This window comes from Mauremys reevesii, linkage group 1 (assembly GCF_016161935.1).
Source record: "Mauremys reevesii isolate NIE-2019 linkage group 1, ASM1616193v1, whole genome shotgun sequence".
Lineage (NCBI taxonomy): Eukaryota > Metazoa > Chordata > Testudines > Geoemydidae > Mauremys > Mauremys reevesii.
The window spans coordinates 353,858,984-353,879,321 of NC_052623.1; the positions used below are offsets into that span (position 1 = coordinate 353,858,984).

General features: G+C 49.5%; 1 protein-coding gene across 5 annotated transcripts; it reads right to left on the minus strand.

The window, feature by feature from the left end:
- Window positions 1-2,041: 2,041 nt before the first annotated feature.
- ASB13 (ankyrin repeat and SOCS box containing 13) lies at window positions 2,042-20,071 on the minus strand. 5 transcript variants are annotated; one of them, XM_039517740.1, is made up of 7 exons: window positions 16,879-17,035; window positions 15,021-15,208; window positions 14,332-14,482; window positions 13,219-13,353; window positions 11,485-11,676; window positions 9,073-9,210; window positions 2,499-2,618 (listed from the first exon to the last, which is right to left on the minus strand). In XM_039517740.1, exons 1-6 carry the CDS (start codon window positions 16,937-16,939, stop codon window positions 9,083-9,085), a joined length of 855 nt encoding a protein of 284 aa, XP_039373674.1. In that variant the 5' UTR covers window positions 16,940-17,035; the 3' UTR covers window positions 2,499-2,618; window positions 9,073-9,082. The 5 variants fall into 5 exon arrangements, with proteins under 5 accessions (XP_039372413.1, XP_039371599.1, XP_039373674.1 ...); XM_039516479.1 differs by lacking the exons at window positions 9,073-9,210; window positions 16,879-17,035 and adding an exon at window positions 19,870-20,071 and having other exon boundaries at window positions 2,042-2,618; XM_039515665.1 differs by lacking the exon at window positions 9,073-9,210 and having other exon boundaries at window positions 2,042-2,618; window positions 16,879-17,041.
- Window positions 20,072-20,338: the final 267 nt, after the last annotated feature.

Below are 20,338 nucleotides of genomic sequence, written 5' to 3' on the forward strand. Positions count from 1 at the left end.
CTGTCTGGTCACGCCTCAGCACACGTCTAATCCAAACCTGGCACTGGCTGGGAATCATCTTCGCCCAGTCGGTCTGGGTGTGGGGCAGACTCGTTATTGCTTTGGAGCCTGGTCTGATGGGGATGTTGGGTGTAAGCTCCAGAACCGGCCGCTGAAGAGGCACCTGACAGACAGGGCAGGTCACGTGTTTCCCCTGGGAGCATTTGCCACAAATCCCGGTGGGAGAGCTGAGCCTACATCCCAGCCTGTTGGCAGAGACACAAACTCCACCGATAGGGGTGGGGATGGGGGAGGTGTCCCACCTTGTTTCAAGACAATTCAGGCTATAGTGAAACCCTGCAAGCTCAATTCTGCAACATGACGAGCACCCCTGATCCCCAGAAAACCGAGCCCCTGGGAGGCTCAGCATCCTAGAGGGCTGGGAGACGGGAAGGGCGGCCTAGTGGGTAGGTCACTAGACTGGGGCTTGGGTTTGATTCCTGCCTCAGCCACTCTGAGACCTTGGGCAAGCCACATGGGCCCTGTGCCTCAAAGGTACCCAGGCACCTGGCTCCCACTGACCCTGAGGGAGGAGCTGTAAATGCCTTTGAGGAGCCTTAATCTCATTGTGCTTCAACTCCCCAGCTAAAATGGAGAGAACACTTTGGGGGGGGGGGGTTGCAAGGACCAAATCCATTCATGCATTTTTCTTTTAATGGAGATATACCTATCTTGTAGAGCTGGAAGGGACCCTGCAAGGTCATTGAGTCCAGCCCTCCTGCCTTTGCTAGCAGGACCAAGTGCTGATTTTGCCCCAGATCCCTAAGTGGCCCCCTCAAGGATTAAACTCACAACCCTGGGCTTTGCAGGCCAATGCTCAAACCACCAAACTATCCCTCCCCCCTGAAAGGAGGGAGACTTGAGCCCTGAATCTCACTGCTAGTTGTATTAAGGCATTGAGAGCTCAGGTGGGAGAGGAGGTGTCAAATGCAAACAAGAATAATTGACACCTTAGGATTCAGGTGGCTGTGTAGAAGCAGCCTCAACCAGCAAGTCCCCTTGCAGGCTTCGGGTGGTCACTGGATCTTAAAATCTGCCCTTGTCTAGCAGTGCAAGACAAAGATGGAGGAACCTTTCTGAGGGAGGGGCGGTTGCTCGTGGAAGCATGATGGGGGATGGTGTTGTGGGGGGAACCGAGGGAAGAGACTTTGAGACGCTGAGGGCTACCAGGGCAGCCCGCGAGAGGGCAAGGTTCCATTCTGCACTGGGTGCCCCCCGCTGTACGTGTCACGTGCTTTTCCAAAGCCCGCTGCAAGTGCCAGCAACATTCCCATCAACGTCACCCGGCTTTGATTGGGCCCTGGCTTGTCTCTGTCAGTACACACCCCGCACCTCGCTGTGTTCCAGCAGGGAATCATACTCCTCTGCAGCACGGCAAGTTGCTCGGTTCAGTGCAACAGGCCAAGCCCTCGTGCTTCCTGTGTCTCTAAGAGCAAAGTACGCTCCAATCACATTCTCCCTGTCTTCCAGCAGCCACCCGGTCCTGCATTGGCTAGCATTGCGGTGTCCCTTCAGGGCAGAAATTCGCCCTTGACTTATTTAAGGGGCTGCTCCTATTCACTACAGCAGAGACCTGAAGAAGAGCTGCGTGTAGCTCGAATGCGTCTCTCTCTCACCCACAGAAGTTGGTTCAATAGAAGATAATGTTTTCACCTCTCTTAGCCAGAAGGCCGAGAAGCACCCCCCACACACCTTGACTCTTTACAATACAGAAGGAACATGCAAACCACACTTCCCTGGTCATGAGTCTCTTCCCTCGGTTTCCCCCCACACACACCATCCCCCATCATGCTCCCACGAGCAACCACCCCTCCCTCAGAAAGGTTCCTCCATCTTTGTCTTGCACTGCTAGACAAGGGCAGATTTTAGGATCCAATGACCACCCAAAGCCTGCAAGGGGACTTGCTGGTTGAAGCTGCTTCTACACAGCGACCTGACTTCTAAGGTGTCAATTATTCTTGTTTGCATTTGACACCTCCTCTCCCACCCGAGCTCTCAATGTCTTCATACGACTAGCAATGAGATTCAGGGGTCGAGTCTCCTTCCTGTGCAAGCCCCACGACTGGAAAAATAACAGGGCTGTGCTACAAACAGTTAATTCCTCAGTCCTGCAAGGTTTTTACAGGCACAAAATCCGGGCAACACCTTGTTTTCATTGGACCAACTTGACATAGTTAGAGTGAAGCTGCTGTGATCAAATGCCTGCACTGCAAGCCAACGCTAACACACTCTGCTAGCAGCAGCCAGCAACACAATCGGGAGGATTCTCGAGAGGTACTAACTGTAACAGAGAGACAGAGCTGAGCCACATCTGGAGCTGGACTTTCCCAAAGCACAAGCAGTGTTTGGATTGGAGGGGTTTTCTTCAGGCCTCTCCCTGTAAAGGCGGCTCTGCAAGGCAGTGTGGGGTGGAGCAGGGAGTGGGGCACGGAAGTGGGGAGGAGGAGTGGAAAGCTGAGCCGCATTTGCAGAGTCATCCCTTCCTTCCCTGGCACGGGTTGAAAGGGACGTGGAGAGCAAGAGCTGGTTCTGGGGGGTTGATTTTATTTGCACTGGAGGGGCGCTTTGATTGCGCATTCCTAATCACAAACAAAAGCAAAGGAAGTTAAATGATCAAACCCTGCGTGAAAACAAAGCTACGGGTCAAGTATCAGGGGGTAGCCGTGTTAGTCTGTATCCACAAAAACAACAAAGAGTCCGGTGGCACATCAAAGACTAAGAGATTTATTTAGGCATAAGCTTTCATGGGTAAAAAACCCACTTCTTTAAATCTGAAGAAGTGAGGTGTTTTATCCACGAAAACTTATGCCCAATTAAATCCATTGGTCTTTAAGGTGCCACCGGACTCCTTGTTGTTTTTAAAGCAATGGGTGTAACCTACACAGACCCAGCCGAGAAGACTTGGAAAAGACTTAATAGTGGACATTTAGCTTGCATCTTTCACCCCAACGCTCTTTACAAATCAGTCCCTTCAGCCCTCTGTGCCTCAGTTCTCCCATCTGTAAAATGGGGATAATGCTAAAGCACTTCGAGATCTACAGCTGAAAAGCCCTATATAAAGAGCTAGGTACTATTATTGCAGGCTGCCATCACATGCAGCCAGCCAGGCCAGGTATCAGGCAATGAGCGAGAGCTCCCAAGGTCAGGGTGACCAGCTCAGACACCTGTCGGGCAGTCTCTACCTTGTTCTTTACGCCTGGTGCTGTCGTTGCTTGGGCAGCTGACAAGGGCGCTCTCGCTAGCGGATAGTTAGCGAAGGGACCGGACTGTGACTGACGATGGAGTTCTGAGTCCACCTCATTTCCCCTCCTTTTGGGGCCACCCTGAGCTGGGGGAATAGACAGACATCTTCTGCAGCTTCTTGTTTACCTGGGATTGGTTCAATTAGTTTGCCCTACTGCCACTTGCTAACTGGAGGTAGATTCATAGATTCCAAGGCCAGAAGGAACCATTGTTATGATCGTCTCTAGTCTGATCTCTGCATAACCCAGGCCAGAAAATCTCGCCTAGCGATTCCTGAGTACAAGCCCCTTCCTCTTCAGGTCAATGCTATTTCAAACAGCTAGGTCATCAATGGTTATCACCCTGAGCCCATCTCCAAGAGTGCCTGACTCAGCACCATTACAAAGAGGTCAACAACTACACATTGTCTCCTAGTTTACTGGTTCTCAAAGCACTTCCAGGCGGTCCAGGGAGCTGCTTTGCATCACAGTTGTGCAGCATGCAGGGCTGAAACAAGCAGCAGTCCCGCCCTCCCCTCAGAAGCGTGTTTTGTGCATGCCTGGGTATCCCTGCCAGATCTCCTTTGGAGCCCTGTGCCCAGCTGGGTTTCTGCAAAGGAGCTTGGGTCTATTGATAAGTCTTTATTGGGTTCTTTTTTTGGCGTACACTCAACCATGATCAAATGGGATGAGAGAGGCCGAGGACAAGTTCCCAGAAGGCCAGGGAGAGAAAATGAACAGAGCAGATACAATAGAAGAGAGACATAACCAAGCAGTGGCACCCACACTGGAGGTGACCTGCAAAGGGGAAAATAAAGATGACAGCAAAGCTTTTGATACAGTCTCCCACAGTATTCTTGCCAGCAAGTTAAAGAAGTATGGGCTGGATGAATGGACGGTAAGGTGAATAGAAAGCTGGCTAGATGGTCGGGCTCAACGGGTAGTGATCAATGGTTCCATGTCTAGTTGGCAGCCGGTATCGAGTGGAGTGCCCCAGGGTCGGTGCTGGGGCCGGTTTTGTTCAATATCTTCATTAACGATCTGGAGGATGGTGTGGACTGCACCCTTAGCAAGTTTGCAGATGACACTAAACTGGGAGGAGTGGTTGATACGCTGGAGGGTAGGGATAGGATACAGAGGGACCTAGACAAATTAGAGGATTAGGCCAAAAGAAATATGATGCAATAAGGACAAGTGCAGAGTCCTGCACTTAGGACAGAAGAATCCCATGCACTGCTACAGACTAGGGACCGAATGGCTGGGCAGCAGTTCTGCAGAAAAGGACCTAGGGGTTACGGTGGACGAAAAGCTGAATATGAGTCAACAGTGTGCCCTTGTTGCCAAGAAGGCTAATGACATTTTGGGTTGTATAAGTAGGGGCATTTCCAGCAGATCGAGGGATGTGATCATTCCCCTCTATTCAGCACTGGTGAGGCCTCATCTGGAGTACTGTGTCCAGTTTTGGGCCCCACACTACAAGAAGGATGTGGATAAATTGGAGAGAGTCCAGCGGAGGGCAACAAAAATGATTAGGGGGCTGGAGCACATGACTTCTGAGGAGAGGCTGAGGGAACTGGGATTGTTTAGCCTGCAGAAGAGAAGAATGAGCGGGGATTTGATAGCTGCTTTCAACTACCTGAAAGGGGGTTCCAAAGAGGATGGATATAGACTGTTCTCAGTGGTAGAAGATGACAGAACAAGGAGTAATAGTCTCAAGTTGCAGAGGGGGAGGTTTAGGTTGGACATTAGGAAAAACTTTTTCACTAGTAGGGTGGTGAAGCACTGGAATGGATTACCTAGGGAGGTGGTGGAATCTCCTTCCTTAGAGGTTTTTAAGATCAGGCTTGACAAAGCCCTGGCTGGGATGATTTAGTTGGGTTTGGTCCTGCTTTGAGCAGGGGGTTGGACTAGATGACCTCCTGAGGTCCCTTCCAACCCTGAGATTCTATGATTCTATGATTCTATGAAAGGGATTTGTTTGTTTCGGCTTGATTTTTTTATATTGGAAATTCTGGTCCTGTCGGAGCTGGAAGACGCTCTGGTGACTGAAGAACTAGTGAAATGTGACAAGAGAGTGAAAATTGAGTTGCTGAGATGCGGAGGGATTTTGAGCCAGACAGATGAAAACAGTCTGGTTTTCGTTTAGTGTTCTGGACACCTGTCGAACTCCAATGACTAATTCACATTTTGGATACAGGAAGCTTTTGTTAAAGATTCAAAGCCCTCATCCCTCCAGTGAAGGCAAAAGAGCCCACAATACACATCTCTAAGACCTCCCAAAGTTTCTTCAGCAAAACCTGGCAAACTTGATATTTCCAATGTAAAAATCCAAGCAGAATTATATATACAAGAAAACCCCTTCAGGCTCTCTCTATATACCATGCAGCAGGGAAAAAAAAAAGTGGGGGCATGAACCCAAAGTTTAAAAAAATCATTTCCAGGTCACCTTTAAATTGAAAATATTTTCATCTCATCCCCTTAACACTGCCCTAATGCTATTTCCCCCCATGTAGCATAGCACTGCAGTTGCAACAGGGAAAGTGTAAGATTAAGATTGATGGCCCGGGGGGTGGGGGGGAAGCTATATGATTTTAAGTGGCAGTCCACCATGTGACGGCGTTTGAGAACCACTGATCTAGGTTTAGGCCATGTTAGACACCCTTAGAGGGTTCCATGAGCCCAGTACCATTAAGAGGGCGGGTTTTAGTCTCATCTCAATGTGCTAAGACTTACCACACACGCATCAAGGAGACCGGAGCCCCAGTACCCACTGAAGTGCCTTCAGGTCAATGAAATCTCACATGTTAAGGGAGACTAAGATTTTTGCTCTGCTTCTAATCTGACCTCGCCCAGAAGGACTCAATATCAAAAGGACGCTGTGACAGTTTTTCAAGGACAGAGGAATTCAGCATTGACAATATGCAGCTATATGGCAGGGGACCAGACCCCATGGCTGTGCCACTGCAAGCATCTAAAGGAGCAGCTGAAACAAGAGGCAACCTCAGAGTGAAAAAATCTGAAAACCCTATTCAGAGCTCATTGGTGCATCCGTGTCTCTGCATAGGCGCCAACTCCATGGGTGCTCCGGGGCTGGAGCACCCACGGGAAAAAAATAGTGGGTGTTCATCACCCACTGGCAGCCAGCTCCTCCTCCTTTCCCCCCAGCAGCTCCTGCCCCCACTGATCAACTCCTCCCCCTGCCCCCTGCACCTCCTGCCCACTGGTGATCAGCTGTTTGGCGGCATGCAGGAGGCATTGGGGGGGGGAGCAGAAGTGGAGAAGGGGGGAACAGGTTGGGAAGAGGCAGGGTGGGGGTGGGGGCTTGGGGGAAGGGTTGGAGTGGGGGCAAGAGTCGAGCCCAAATATTGCCCAGCACCGCTGCTGCCCTGGTCACCTGCCAGAATCGATGGGCTGCAAGTACTTTTACATCAAATTGAGATAGCTGCGGCTGCCACCAGACTGGTTGCTTAGATCAAGATGGAGCACTGCATGCTGGGATTGGTTGTTCTCTCAGTAGGCCACACCTCCAAAATCATGCGGGCTGATCCATTGAAGTCACTGGAAAGACACCCGGGGATTTTGATGGCTTTGGATGAGGCCTGCAGAGGTTGCGTTGCATTGCATGACCTGGGGGGGGAGGGGGCGCTGACAGCCTCTGGCCTAAAAGTGAAATTTGTGTCTAATTAGGGCACCCACATAATTATCCCCTTCTACCCTTGTGATTAGCCATTACACCTTCAGGAACACAAGGCATTGCAGAATAGACGCAAATGGGGGTAGCGGTCTGGCAGGATCTCTAGTGTAAAAAGATTACTCGTAGCGCTGTCCATTAACCAAGATTAACTCAAAAAAATTAATCGCAATTAAAAAAATTAATCATGATTAATCGCACTGTTAAACAAACGAATACCAATTGAAATGTATTAAATATTTTGGATGTTTTTCTACATTTTCAAATATATTGATTTCTATTACAACACAGAATACAAAGTGTACAGTGCTCACTTTATATTTATTTTTTATTACAAATATTTGCACTATAAAAAAGAAATTATATTTTTTAATTCACCTCATACAAGTACTGTAGTGCAATCTCTATCATGAAAGTGTAATTTACAAATGTAGAATTTTTTTTGTTACATAACTGCTTTCAAAAACAAAACAAGGTAAAACTTTAGAGCCTAACAAGTCCACTCAGTCCTACTTCTTGTTCAGCCAATTGCTAAGTCAAACACGTTTGTTTACATTTACGGGAGATAAGGCTTCCCTCTTCTTATTTACAGTGTCACCAGAAAGTGAGAACAGGCATTTGCATGGCACTTTTGTAGCCGGTGTTGCAAGGTATTTACGTGGCAGATATGCTAAACATTCATATGCTTCTTCATGCTTCGGCGACCATTCCATAGGACATGCTTCCATGCTGATGACACTTGTTAAAAAAATAATGCATTAATTAAATTTGTGACTGAACTCCTTGGGGGAGAATTGTATGTCTCCTGCTCTGTTTTACCTGCTCTGCCATATATTTCATGTTATAGCAGTCTCGGATGATGACCCAGCACATGTTTGTTTTAAGAACAATTTCACAGCACATTTGACAAAACGCAAAGAAGGTACCAATGTGGGATTTCTAAAAATAGCTATAGCACTCGACCTAAGGTTTAAGAATCTGAAGTACCGTCCAAAATCTGAGTGGGACGAGGTGTGGAGCATGCTTTCAAAAGTCTTAAAGGAGCAACACTCCGATGCAGAAACTACAAAACCCGAACCACCAAAAAAGAAAATCAACCTGCTGCTGGTGGCATTTGACTCAGATGATGAAAATGAACATGAGTCGGCCTGCTCTGCTTTGGATTGTTATCGAGCAGAACCCGTCATCAGCATGGACTGGAATGGTGGTTGAAGCACGAAGGGACACATGAATCTTTAGCGTATCTGGCACATAAATATCTTGCAATGCCAGCTCTAACAGTGCCATGCGAACACCTGTTCTCACTTTCAGGTGATATTGTAAATAAGAAGAGGGCAGCATTATATCCTGCAAACTGTAACCAAATTTGTTTGTCTGAGCGATTGGCTGAAGTAGGACTGAGTGGACTTGTAGGCTCTAAAGTTTGACGATTTCTTTTTTAATGCAGTTATTTTTTGTATATAATTCTACATTTATAAGTTCAACTTCCATGATAAAGAGATTGCACTACAGTACCTGTATGAGATAAAAATACTATTTATTTTGTTTTTACAGTGCAAATATTTGTAATAAAAAATAAATATTAGGTGAGCACTGTACACTTTGTATTCTGTGTTGTAATTGAAATCAATATATTTGAAAAGGTATCCGACAAAGTGGGTATTCACCCACGAAAGCTCATGCTCCAAAACGTCTGTTAGTCTATAAGGTGCCACAAGACTCTTTTCTGCTTTTACAGATCCAGACTAACACGGCTACCCCTCTGATATTTGAAAAGGTAGAAAGCATCCAAAAATATTTAAATAAATAGTATTATATTACTGTTTAACAGCGCAATTTAAAAAAATTGTGATTAATTGCAATTAATTTTTTTAATTAATCGCTTGACAGCCCTAATTATTAACTAAAAGCCTGGATCTACACAAGATCTAAATTATTGTCTTTGTCAAAACTCTCAGTCACACGATGGGATGGGAGTGGGGATGTGATGCCTCAGAAATGGTATTTACATCAATTAACTTAAATTAAAGGGATTTCTTATGGGGGGAGAGAGAGAGAGAGAAAGAAAGAGACAAGATACTTCATCTTGTGGGGTCTAACGAGATCGTCCTGCAATGTCACCTTCTTTCGGTCAGTTGTACGAGAGGTATTTCATTAATGGCAGAGGAATATTTAACTTGGCAATCTTCGCCAGCCCTTGCTGGCCGGTGGCTTTCCGCAGGCTAACTCTGCAGAGCTGCGACAAGCTCAGGGGCGTTTCTGAAACGAAAAAAAAAAAAGATCATCAGCATCACTGTGCCAGCTTGGCAGAAGGCTCTTAATTCTGCCAAGCGCAGAACTCTTCGCCGACCGATGGAGGCATAGGCGCCGATTCTGTGGGTTCTCTGGGGCTGAGCATCCATGGAAAAGAAAATAGCAGGTGCTCAGCACCCACCAGCCACAGCTGTTCGGTAGTGCTGCCAATCAGCTGATAGGGGCAGCTCAGGGTGGGGGTGGGGGGAGAGTGGAGTCCAGTGAGCAGCGGGTGGGAGGGAGCCTGGGGGGAAGGGGATGGGAAGAGGTGGAGTGAGGGTGGAGCCTTGGGTGAGGGGGAGGAGTGAGGGCGGGGCCTGGGGGAAGGGGCGGAGTGAGGGCGGGGCCTCAGGGCACAGCACCCGCAGGGAAAAGTAAAAGTCGTCGCCTATGGATGGAGGCCAAACTCAGTCCAGGGGTCAGCCGGCACAGCTCCCATCAAAGTCACGAGGCTGTTTCCGCTTACGCCGGGCCGCAACAGGATCCGCAGAGTTCACAGGAGTCCAGGCGGGCATTGCATGGCAAGGAAAAGCGGTGGTAACGGCTCAATTTCAAATCTCACTCACCACCACACCCACACTCCCAGCCAGCAGTTCCTGCTCACCGCACCCACAAACAATGCAACGTCATTCCCTACTGCACCCTTCCAGGATCATTCAGCGTGCAGGTACTGGACCAGTGGCTCTTCTCTTTGTTGACTGCATGACAGTAATGCATGGGGCTGGCTCTCAGAGGCACAGTTCAGCTGGGAGAAGTGGGAGGAACCTTTACCCTGTTCTTTGAGACTGGATTCCAGGGAAAGAACCTTGAGGTGCTCTCTCCCTAGCAGGCCATGCCACTTCTTTGTAATCTTGTGGGAAGGTTAGGGATGGGCGAAATGCCGATTCCCTCTTGCTTAGGGTCACAAGCGAGAGACAGAATAATATTAATGAGAGAAAGGCTAATCTGTTCCCTTTAAAGGTGGGCATGGGAGAGCTGCACTTGGAGAGAGAATTCAAACAAAGAATCAGATGTTGGATATTAAATAAATCACAATGTTTCCATTTAGGTCTCTTCTGCTTTTTTATGTTAGAGGAGGTGCCTCCCAGGCCCCAATCTAGGTGCGTTTCAGATTGAAACAAACACACATGCTTCCTCGTCTTCCGCCCTTCGTGGTGCACACTCTTACACTCTTTAACCTATTCTCCTGGGAAGCTCCATGTGGGACAGCACCGGGTTCCCATGCAGAGACTCAGTGTTTGGGATGGGTCACCCGACTCCTGGTCCAGAGGGGTCACGGGATCAACACGTGATGGCCGCAGCAATGAAGAGGTGTGAGCTGCCCCGCTCAGTGTGAGCTGCGCACCAAAGGAACCATTAGGTTCACAGGCCAGAGGAAGAGCTAAGCAAAGCTCAAAAGCTTCTCCCTTCCACCAACAGAAGTTGGTCCAATAAAAGAGATCACCTCGCCCACCTTGTCTCCCAACTAGGGGAAAGACTGTTACACAGGAGAGCAAAAAAAACAACATAAGAATGGCCATACTGGGTCAGAGCAAAGGTCCATCTAGTTCAGTATCCTGTCCTCTGACAGTGGCCAGTGCCAGGTGCCCAGAGGGAATGACTAGAACAGGTGATCATCAAGTGATCCATCCTCTGTCGTCCATTCCCAGCTTCTGACACACCGAGGCAAGGGGCACCATCCCTGCCCATCCTGGCTAATAGCCATTGATGGACCTGTCCTCCATGAACTTATCTAGTTCTTTTTTTAACCCTGTTATAGTCTTGGCCTTCACACCATCCTCTGGCAAAGAGTTCCACAGGTTGACTGTGCGCTGTGTGAAGAAATACTTCCTTTTGTTTGTTTTAAGCCTCCTGCCTATTAATTTCATTTGATGACCCCTAATTCTTGTGTTATGAGAAGGAGTAAATAACCCTTCCTTATTTACTTTCTCCACACCAGTCATGATTTTATAGACCTCAGTCATATCTCCCCTTAGTCGTCTCTTTTCCAAGCTGAAAAGTCCCAGTCTTATTAATCTCTCCTCATATGGAAACTGTTCCATAACCCCAATCATTTTTGTTGCCCTTTTCTGAACCTTTTCCAGTTCCAGGAGGAACAAGCAGATTAGGAGATGGGGAGAAAATGGCAGGCACAAGATGCACAGATTTTCAGACCGGAAAGGACCATGATGATGACCCAGCCTGCTGAAGAGGAACTGAGTTCTAGCACGGCTGGGGGAGATGGGACCAAGCCCCACTTACTTTCATAGTACTCCAAGCACTTAGCAGTCTGGCTGCTCCGACACGTGTAGTCGGAGGGTTTCTTCCCTCGGTTGTCCCGGGCATAAATGTTTCCTCCAAATTCAACCAGCATCTCTACCAGATCCGCATTTTTCACCTTGGCTGCGTGGTGAAGAGCTGTCTCGTGAAGTTTAGCTGCATTCACATTTGCCCCTGGGAGCATAAACAAAATGAGTTTATGAGGGCCCCGATATAGCCCCCTTTACGCTGGTTAAGTCGTCTCTTACCTAAGAAAATTACCACTCAGTTGCTGGGAAGCCTCTAAATGAAGTTCCACCAATCAGCTGAAAGACCGAGGGACTGTCGACAGTGTAGACACTGTAGCGCCGAAGCTACATTGGCATAACCCTGCAGTGTAGACGCACCCCTATGACGACAGAAGGGATTTTTCCATCGCTATAGGAATTCCGTCTCCCCAAGTGATGGTAGGTCTGTCAACCTCGCTGGGTCTACGCTGGGGGTTAGGTCAGATAGCTAAGGGACTCAGGGACATGGATTTTTCACACCCCGGGCACTGTAGCTATTTTGACCTATGTTTTAAGCATAGAATGGGCTTGAGCCAGTAGTCAGAGCTAGCACCTCGTGTATTTTTGCAGGTCTATGTTTTTCTTACGGAGAGATTTTTAGCTGATATAGCTATGAAAATAAGCTTCTGAATGTAACCTATGCAGTGCTGCTTTACTGAATCTACACAGTCTGAAACAAGCTAGGAACTGCCCAGTTCTTCTCAATGGGTTGTTCACTCTGAAACTTACTGATGTCAACGTTGTTAGCTATTTAACAGCTGCTCATTTTAACAGAAACATCTCGTTATGCTGGGATTTTGAGATCAAGATGCCCTTCAGCATCCATCAAGCATTTACCAAGTCTTGTCCATTCTCATTTCTGCTAAGAAAGTGTCACTAGATAAACTCAAACCAGAGGGTGTCCTCACTCCCCCACCTCTTCCTATTACCCTTTCCATTGAACGGATAGGTGGATACTGTGGGTCACATGACTTCCTGACAAGGATGGACCCAAGACACAAAGTCCGAATCCATATCCCAATATCAACAAAGTTCGGAGTTGTTTGGCTCTGGTGATTTGGTTCAGAACTAGCTCTGGGTTCCTACGGCCGGGGAACCTGGATGTGAAACTTGGAGCATACAATGTTATTTGAATATCCCCTGGCTGAATCCATCTCTGGTGTAACTACAGTCAAATCACACCAGGGACCTAATGTCAAACCCCAATGTCTCTCTTTCCAGCTCTCCTCTAGCTCCAACCTTACCACAAAAAAAAAAAATCTGCCAATATTGATCCAACATCATTATTAAGAGTGCGTTGAAACATTATTCTAGGAGGCTGTAATGGTTTGGTTATTAACAAAATAGGAACAGCTAACTGCCACTGAACTAAACAGCAGAGCTTAGGACACGGATATTAATTTGCCTACGCTGCAAGCCTTCCGAAAATGGCTAACTAGGTGCATTGCTTTGCCCAGAAGAAAAGCCCTTGTGTATATATTTATTCTTTTCTGGCAGACACTCTGAGGACAGAAATATCCATAATCATGTCCATTTCAATGGCTCCATGAATTAATAAACTTCTAAAAACTTCTCTTCTGAGCCCAAGAACAGATGCAAGAGGTGAGCATTGCACAAACACCACCACTAGTACGGCGTACACTGAAACCAACACCTCTGGGTGCCGTACCGGCATTGAGCAGTAACTTCACACAATCCAGATGCTCCCGGGCACAGGCTACGTGCAGAGGGGTTCCAAAGTGGCAATCGTGGGCCTCCAGGTTCGCGCCGACGTCGATCAGGAGCCGCACGCACTCCGGACTCCCTTTGAAAAGAGAACCGAGCAGTGAGAAACAGCCTGGCTTTGAGGGGAACTTCCCCGTGCTTTGTATCAGCTTGGCCTAAGAGTCCGTGTATGCTGTAGAAGCTACCTGGAATCCAGCTAGCACAGTAACAACAGCACTGAAGACACCCCAGTGTAGGCATCAGAGCTGGATTGTGATCCGAGTATGTGCCCAGGGTCTACACCAAGCTTGTACTACCTGGGCTGATGGGCAGTGGAAGCGGAAGTGCTCATGCCAAGGATTTCAAAAATTAGGAGCCTAACATTATCTATTTAAGCACCTGCCAGGCTTTCAAAAGTGCTAAGCACCTGACAGCTCCCACTGACCTCACAGTGGGAGACAACCCCTGCCTCTAACATCAGACAATCTAACAGGCCAGGCAAAGGATGGGTGAAGGAAGTGTTACCACACCCAATGTACAGAGGAGGGAAGTGAGGCACAGAGGAAATAAGAGACTTGGCCAAGGTCACATGGGGAGTCCATGCCAGATCTGGGAAGTGGTCGCTGGTCTTGAGTTCCAGTCCAGCACCTTCACCAGAAGTTCAACCTTCCCTAGACTCAAATCTGATTTTGATGGGAGTGTAAGAAACGGAGAGGCCATGGGGTGGGCCCAACATAGGGACGCCTCCTGGGCTACATTAACAAATAATGGAAGTTGTTGTCCTACCTAGCCAGGATTTTCTATTGTGTCTGTCACATGGTGTCCAACTGCCTTACACCTACAATTTCTGTATTTGCCCAGTCCTGCCGAGCTTTTCATTCTGACTTCAGCGGGATCTCTGCTGCCACAATGGGCCCTAACACCACACAACTAATCTTAACAAAAAGAGACGACAGGAGATACTTTCCAGCTGTTACAGTCTGAGGAACAACAGAACCTTACGGTTATTTCAGGCCCTTTGCAGCTGCCATGGGCGTGAGTGCACGATGACTATCCCCGTAGGATCTCGAGGGCTCACCATTCATGCAGGCTTCGTGGAGAGGGGACGCCGTGTAGAGCGGAGGATTCACCTTCGCTCCATGGGACAGGAGCACTTTCACACATTCAATACTGCCTGAAGCACAAGCGTCACAGAGCGGAGTGCTGCCATCTATGTTCCTGGCATCCACCTAGAAGGCAGAAAGATAGTATTGACTCAGGGGCAGCTGTATGCCAGGGCTCTCTTACCTAGGTCTTTAACACACACTCCCGAACCCTGCAGAAGGCAGGAAGCTGCCCGTGGATATTGTCACCAACCTAGCCTGAGTATGGTCCCGGCACTCTAAGGTTAACCAGGTCTTTTGTTCCCAGAACAGAGCTAAGGGAAATATTAAAGGGAACGTAGCAATAAAATACAAAACCTGCCAGAGAATCCACTCCAGCTGCTTTTCCTGCTGCTCCCTCAGCGGCTTAGCGATCGTTTTGCATAGCACGGCTGAAGCGAACTGACCCTGAAGGACAAGACTCTCCTGTGACTCTGTAAGTGTTTCCCGTCCCACCGATTCCAGCGAAGGCTTGGCCCATAGCAAGGACAGCGCAGCTAAAGTGTTTCCCCTTCAGGGGACATGTCACTTATTTAACTGGATCTGTAGCAATATCTACTTCCCCATTAGAAGGGTAATCAAGAGCAAAAGGCTGGGGGGAGGGGACACTCGAATGTATACAAACCTGGGCCCCTGCCGCAAGCAAGAGTTTCACACACTGCGTCTGACCTCGCAGGCTCGCCTCATGCAAGGGGGTGATAGAGTCGTAGGTGACCAGGTTTACGCAGGCACCATTCGCTATCAGCTGCTGCAGCTGCAGGATCTCTCCCCTCCTGGCCGCTTCATGAACAGGTGTCCTATCAGCCCAGAAGCCTGGGGAGAAAGGAGAGAATGTAAATGATAGTCTGTGGGTCAGAGACAACTCGCTTTACTGGCAGAGGAATGAGCATGGGCTAGTGGCTTGAATAGGAAACTAAGAGTTTAGGGTTCTAGTCCCTCCTCTGCTAATGACTCAGTGTGCAGCCCTGGGTAAGTCACTTTCACTTGTGTGCTACTGGGACTCCGTGTATAAAAGTTGGAATACTGGAAGGTTTCATTGCACGGAGCTTCATTACTATTTGTCAAATATGTTGCAATCCTTGTGTGAATGTGCTCTCTGTCTATACAGTATTACTGTTATTTAAACGGTGGCTGTATGAAACAAAGGCAGCACTGTCTCCGTGTCAGTATATTTTGCTTACAGAGTTAGTGACGAACACAGAACAGCCCTGGGCTCTTTCAATCTAGATGTGATGCCTTTTAACAGGACGCGTTCTGCCTCCGTGCAAACAGGGACGACACCCCCCGAATCCTTGCAAAACAAGCCAGTAGCATTCACTGGAATTTTGTCTTCCGTCAGCTGCTGCTGTGTTTTCATGCAAGTCTTGCTCATTTCCAAGCAACGTCACATATGGCCCCTCCACAGATTACTGCAGCTAAGGGCAGAAATAACCTGCATGGAGCTGTGTGCATAAAGGCCACTACCAGGGCGCCAAGAAGAACAACAGACAGGCCATTCTATCAGCCCCATGCTGGAATGCCCTTCCACACAGCCCCTGAGAAGCAACCACTCCATGGTGCTAGGGGTGGGCAGGCAGGTGGAAGAGATTTAAGGTGAGGTAAGTGGCAAGCCTGCCTCGCAGGGGGTTCTAATGAGCGTGTATCAGGCTGCTCCAACCTTTTCAGGGACATGGGCCGCAAATGCAGTTGCACGGCACCTCTGCAGGCCACAAAATGGCACCCACCGCACAGCCTGACCTTGCACAGCCCGTACACGTGAGGCTGTGCCGCACAGATGTTGTCTGGTCTGCATGTTGCCCGTGGAGATGCCCACGTCACGGAAAAGCCTGGAGCCCCCTATAAAAATGTCCAGCTGTAGCTGCTACTGGATTGAAGCGCCTCTGCTAAATGCAAAGCTGCAGAGTCGTGAACATTGCAGCAAAAAGCAGCAATATGATGCATTTGCACCTTGTGTGCATTCTTGCCCCAATCCTTGGTTCTTCTTTTCTGTTATTAAGGGTTGGTGTTTTCACGGCACACTTATATGCTGTAGTCTTCTGGGACCTCCGTTTCCTCACCCCCACTCGGAGCAAAGATATTTTGTGTTTAATGGCATGAATCCCGATTTGCATCACTGTGAGAGGGGAATCTGGCCCAGGAGAGGCCAGGCTGTTTGCTAATGTTAGCAGCAGGACGGAGGTGAGAAAGAGGGGAGCTGCGCCATTCGGGAGGCAAAGAAGAAAAGCAAGCTGCCTGTGTTTAAAGGAGATTCTTCTTGTGGCACCGATCAGACCGTTCAGCTCCTGGGAAACGAATCCTGCACATCCTAGCCTTACGTGCACTATACTACACGGCAGCGCTGACACTCCAAATGGTGCAGTGCAAGCTTCTCTAAGCATTTGGCTCCGGCAGCACCCGACCTGCTGCCTACACACCCGAGTCCCTGCAGATTGCTGCACCTATCCTACGACCCCCGACCCCCGCATCCCGGAGCAGGTGCATACCATCTGCAGTGTGGTATATGCAGCAGCATCCGGGCGTACGATCAGGGCCGTCCTTAGCCATAGGCAGAACAGACAGCCACCTAGGGCACCGCTAGGTCTGGGGGCACCGCTCTGCTGGGAGCCCAGACAGACGGGAAGCAATGGAGCATGTAAGAGCAGGGCTGCTGGGTCCTAGAGAGAGCCGAATGCAGCACAGTCTGAGGGAGGGGATTGGCTGCTGGGGTCTCTGGGAAGGGATGAGGGAAGGAACTCACCTGTAGGGTGACCAGATGTCCCGATTTTATAGGGACAGTCCTGATTTTTGGGTCTTTTTCTTATATAGGCTCCTATTCCCCCCCCACCCCCGTCCCGATTTTTCACATTTGCTGTCTGGTCACCCTAGGTGGGGGTAATTGGTACCTATATAAGAAACAGCCCCAAATATTGGGACTGGCCCTAAAAAATCAGGACGTCTGGATCTGGTCACCCTAGCTGGGGAGCACATCTCTCCCCCGGGCTGGCAGCGATTCATCTCATCCAGGGGGAGCTGCACAGGGCAGGATGAGCTGCTGTGGCTCCATGGGTGCCCCGTCCCTGAGATCAGATGCTGTGTTAACTTCACCATGGTCGTTGGGCTGGCGGTGGTGCCCATTGGCATGTGATCGGAGATGAGGGTTTGCTGCTGCTGTTGCCACTCTGCACCCCAAGAGGTGGATTTTGGGGTCCTGCAGTTTTCCACCTATCTCCTCCTCTACTGCAGCTGTTGGACCAGCAGGCTGGGGGGTGAGCCAAGCATGAAAGCATACTGAGTTGCAATTTAGATTGTCATTTAACAACTTTGTTTGCCAAAAGAGCTTGCTAACAATCCTGAATTAAATTTCAATATATTTTTTTTAAAAATCAATATCTTAGCCAAAAACAGAAAATTAAGTTGTTGACAATTATTTGTGACAAGTTTGGTATGGGGAAGGGAGTGGGCCAGTTTTCATCAGAGAAACAAAAAATGTTGACTGACTTTCCAATAGCCTGTTACTCCTGATAAGAGCCCTCCAACAACTGTAATATCTCATCTCCTTACTAATGTATAGAGCAGGGGTCGGCAACCTACGGCACACGTGCCAAAGGTGGCACGCAAGCTGATTGTCGGGATTCTGGCTGCTGCCCCATTGCCACCTGGGGTCCCGGCCGCCGGCCCCACTCAGCACCCACTGCTGGCCTGGGGACCCCCAAGGAACCCCAGGCTGGCAGCGGGCTGAGCAGGCTGGCGGCTGATACCCTGGCTGAGCCACTCAACCTGCTGTCAGCCTGGGGTTCCATTCACTCAGCTGGTAGCGGGCTGAGCAGGACTAAATTCAATGAAATAGGAAAACAAGAGCAACTAATGACAAAGTGCAAGAACCTACAGCAGTGATCCCCAACCTTTTACTGTGGCAGTGGACGAGCATCCGCCAAAATTCGGAGGCATTTCAGCGGCGACGCCTCTGGATGACGCTGCTTATCGGTGGCAAGTGGCATCATCCAGAGGCGTCGCCGCCGAAATGCCGCCAAATTTTGGCGGCATTTCGGCAGATGCTCGTCCACCAGCCAGTACGCAGGTGCACTGAGAGGCCTCTGCGAGCGCCATGGCATCCGCAGGCACCGCGTTGTGAACCCCTGACTCAGAGAGCCTCCTAAAGCACGGCGATCATTTTGATTTAAATGGACTTGAACTGTACGGTGTTACCACATGCAAAATAGATAATGGACATTGTACAGTTTACTCATACCAGCAAACTTGTTGACATATATCCTAATGTGTACATTGCCACTCATATTCTATTGACAATTTCTGTAACAGTAGCATCAGGAGAACGGAGTTTCTCAAAACTAAAGCTCATTAAAAACTATCTCCGCTCTACAAGGAGTCAGGAACACTTGACTGGTCTTGCTATTCTTGCAATCAAACAAGACATCACTTTGTCTTTGTCATACGATGACATTATTACTGATTTTGCAGCCAAAAAAGCCAGAAAGATTGCTTTTAATTAAAAACAAATCCTTGTTTAAATACCTCTTCATATAAATTTCCAATAAAATGTTGACAAATTAAAAAAATTACATTATTTGCATCATTCTGTCAAATCAGAATTTTTTCTATAGTGCTACTTCTTTAGTGCTAGTCCATCAGCATTACAGTGTGCTTCATTAAGTTAAACTGGTTTTAATAACATGCATGTGGCAAGTTTGCCAATAGTGTAAGCTTATGTTTGTGTTGCTAAGAGCAAGGCTGTGGCTACACTTAGCACTTCAAAGCGCTGCCGCGGTAGCGCTGCCGCGGCAGCGCTTTGAAGCGCTAAGTGTAGTCAAAGCACCAGCGCTGGGAGAAAGCTCTCCCAGCACTGTCCGTACTCCACCTCCCTGTGGGGAATAACGGACAGCGCTGGGAGCTTTGACCACACTGGCGCTTTGCAGCGCTGCAATTTGCAGCGCTGGAGAGGGTGTGTTTTCACACCCTGCTGCAGCGCTGCAAATTTGTAAGTGTAGCCAAGCCCCAAGACAGGCTCAGGGGCACCAGTTTAATAATCCTGCCTAGGGCACCATAAATCCTAAGGACGGCCCTGCGTACGATGTCCTTTATTCTGCTCCCAATAGCCCTGCCCTGCAGGAGGTCGTGTCATGGGGGCAGGAGCTCTCTCCCCTACCCCCACATGTCTACGTGGGGCTCTACACATTCCTCCCTAGGCCCCCTGGCCCTCTCTAGGGAGCAGGTCCCCTGGCCCCCAATGGCTCCTCTCCCTCCTTCCCCAGGGAGCAGGGCCTCCCCAAATCACTCCCCCCTTCCTCCCCAGAAGCAGGGCCCCCACTCCTGGCTAGCAGGGACCACCCCTACTGGAAACAGGCGCTTCCCCCCCACCATTGCTCCCCCCATTCTCCTGGGGAACAAGCCCCCTGCCCCCAAATCACCCCTTTCCCCTCCACTGGGAGCAGAGCCCTTCCTCCCCCACCCCCACACTGGCAGCAGGACTCACTCACCGATCTCCCCTAGCCTGGAGCCGCTGACCAGCCACCCTTCCATGGCCCGCGGATGGCCCTGCCCCGAACTACAAGTCCCAGCAGCCCCTGCTCACTGAGGGTGGGGGCTGATCTCCCCCTCGCTCGCGGACCCGGACCCCGACCACCGCGCCTGCGGCTCCTGCGTTGGGGGGGCTTCGCTGACCCCTCTGCCCAGCCTGCCTGCGTCAGAGCCGAGGAAGGGAGCCAAAGGGCCGCCGCAAAGGCCTCTGGGACTTGTAGTTTTATGTTGCTGCCCACCGCAGCCGGGTTGCGGACAGGCGCTTTGCACGGGATGCGGTGTTGTTATGGCTGAGGCCAGCTGGCCACACCGGCCCCGGGCCGAGCTGCCAACCTCCCTGCGGCTGCTTTCGGAGTAATGCGCCATGCAGTGGCGGCAGGGCATAGATCCCTGCTGGGAACCAGTCCAAAACCCTCACCGAGCCCTGCC

What these genes read in the sequence shown, in the direction of transcription:
- ASB13 (XM_039515665.1), bottom strand. Translation starts at nt 16,939, where the DNA reads ATGGCTAAGGACGGCCCTGATCGTACGCCCGGATGCTGCTGCATATAC. An exon ending in CATATACCACACTGCAGATG is followed by an intron (nt 15,209 to 16,878) that starts GTATGCACCTGC and finishes CTTTCTCCCCAG; the next exon opens with GCTTCTGGGCTGATAGGACA. An exon ending in CCACGAAGCCTGCATGAATG is followed by an intron (nt 13,354 to 14,331) that starts GTGAGCCCTCGA and finishes CTCTTTTCAAAG; the next exon opens with GGAGTCCGGAGTGCGTGCGG.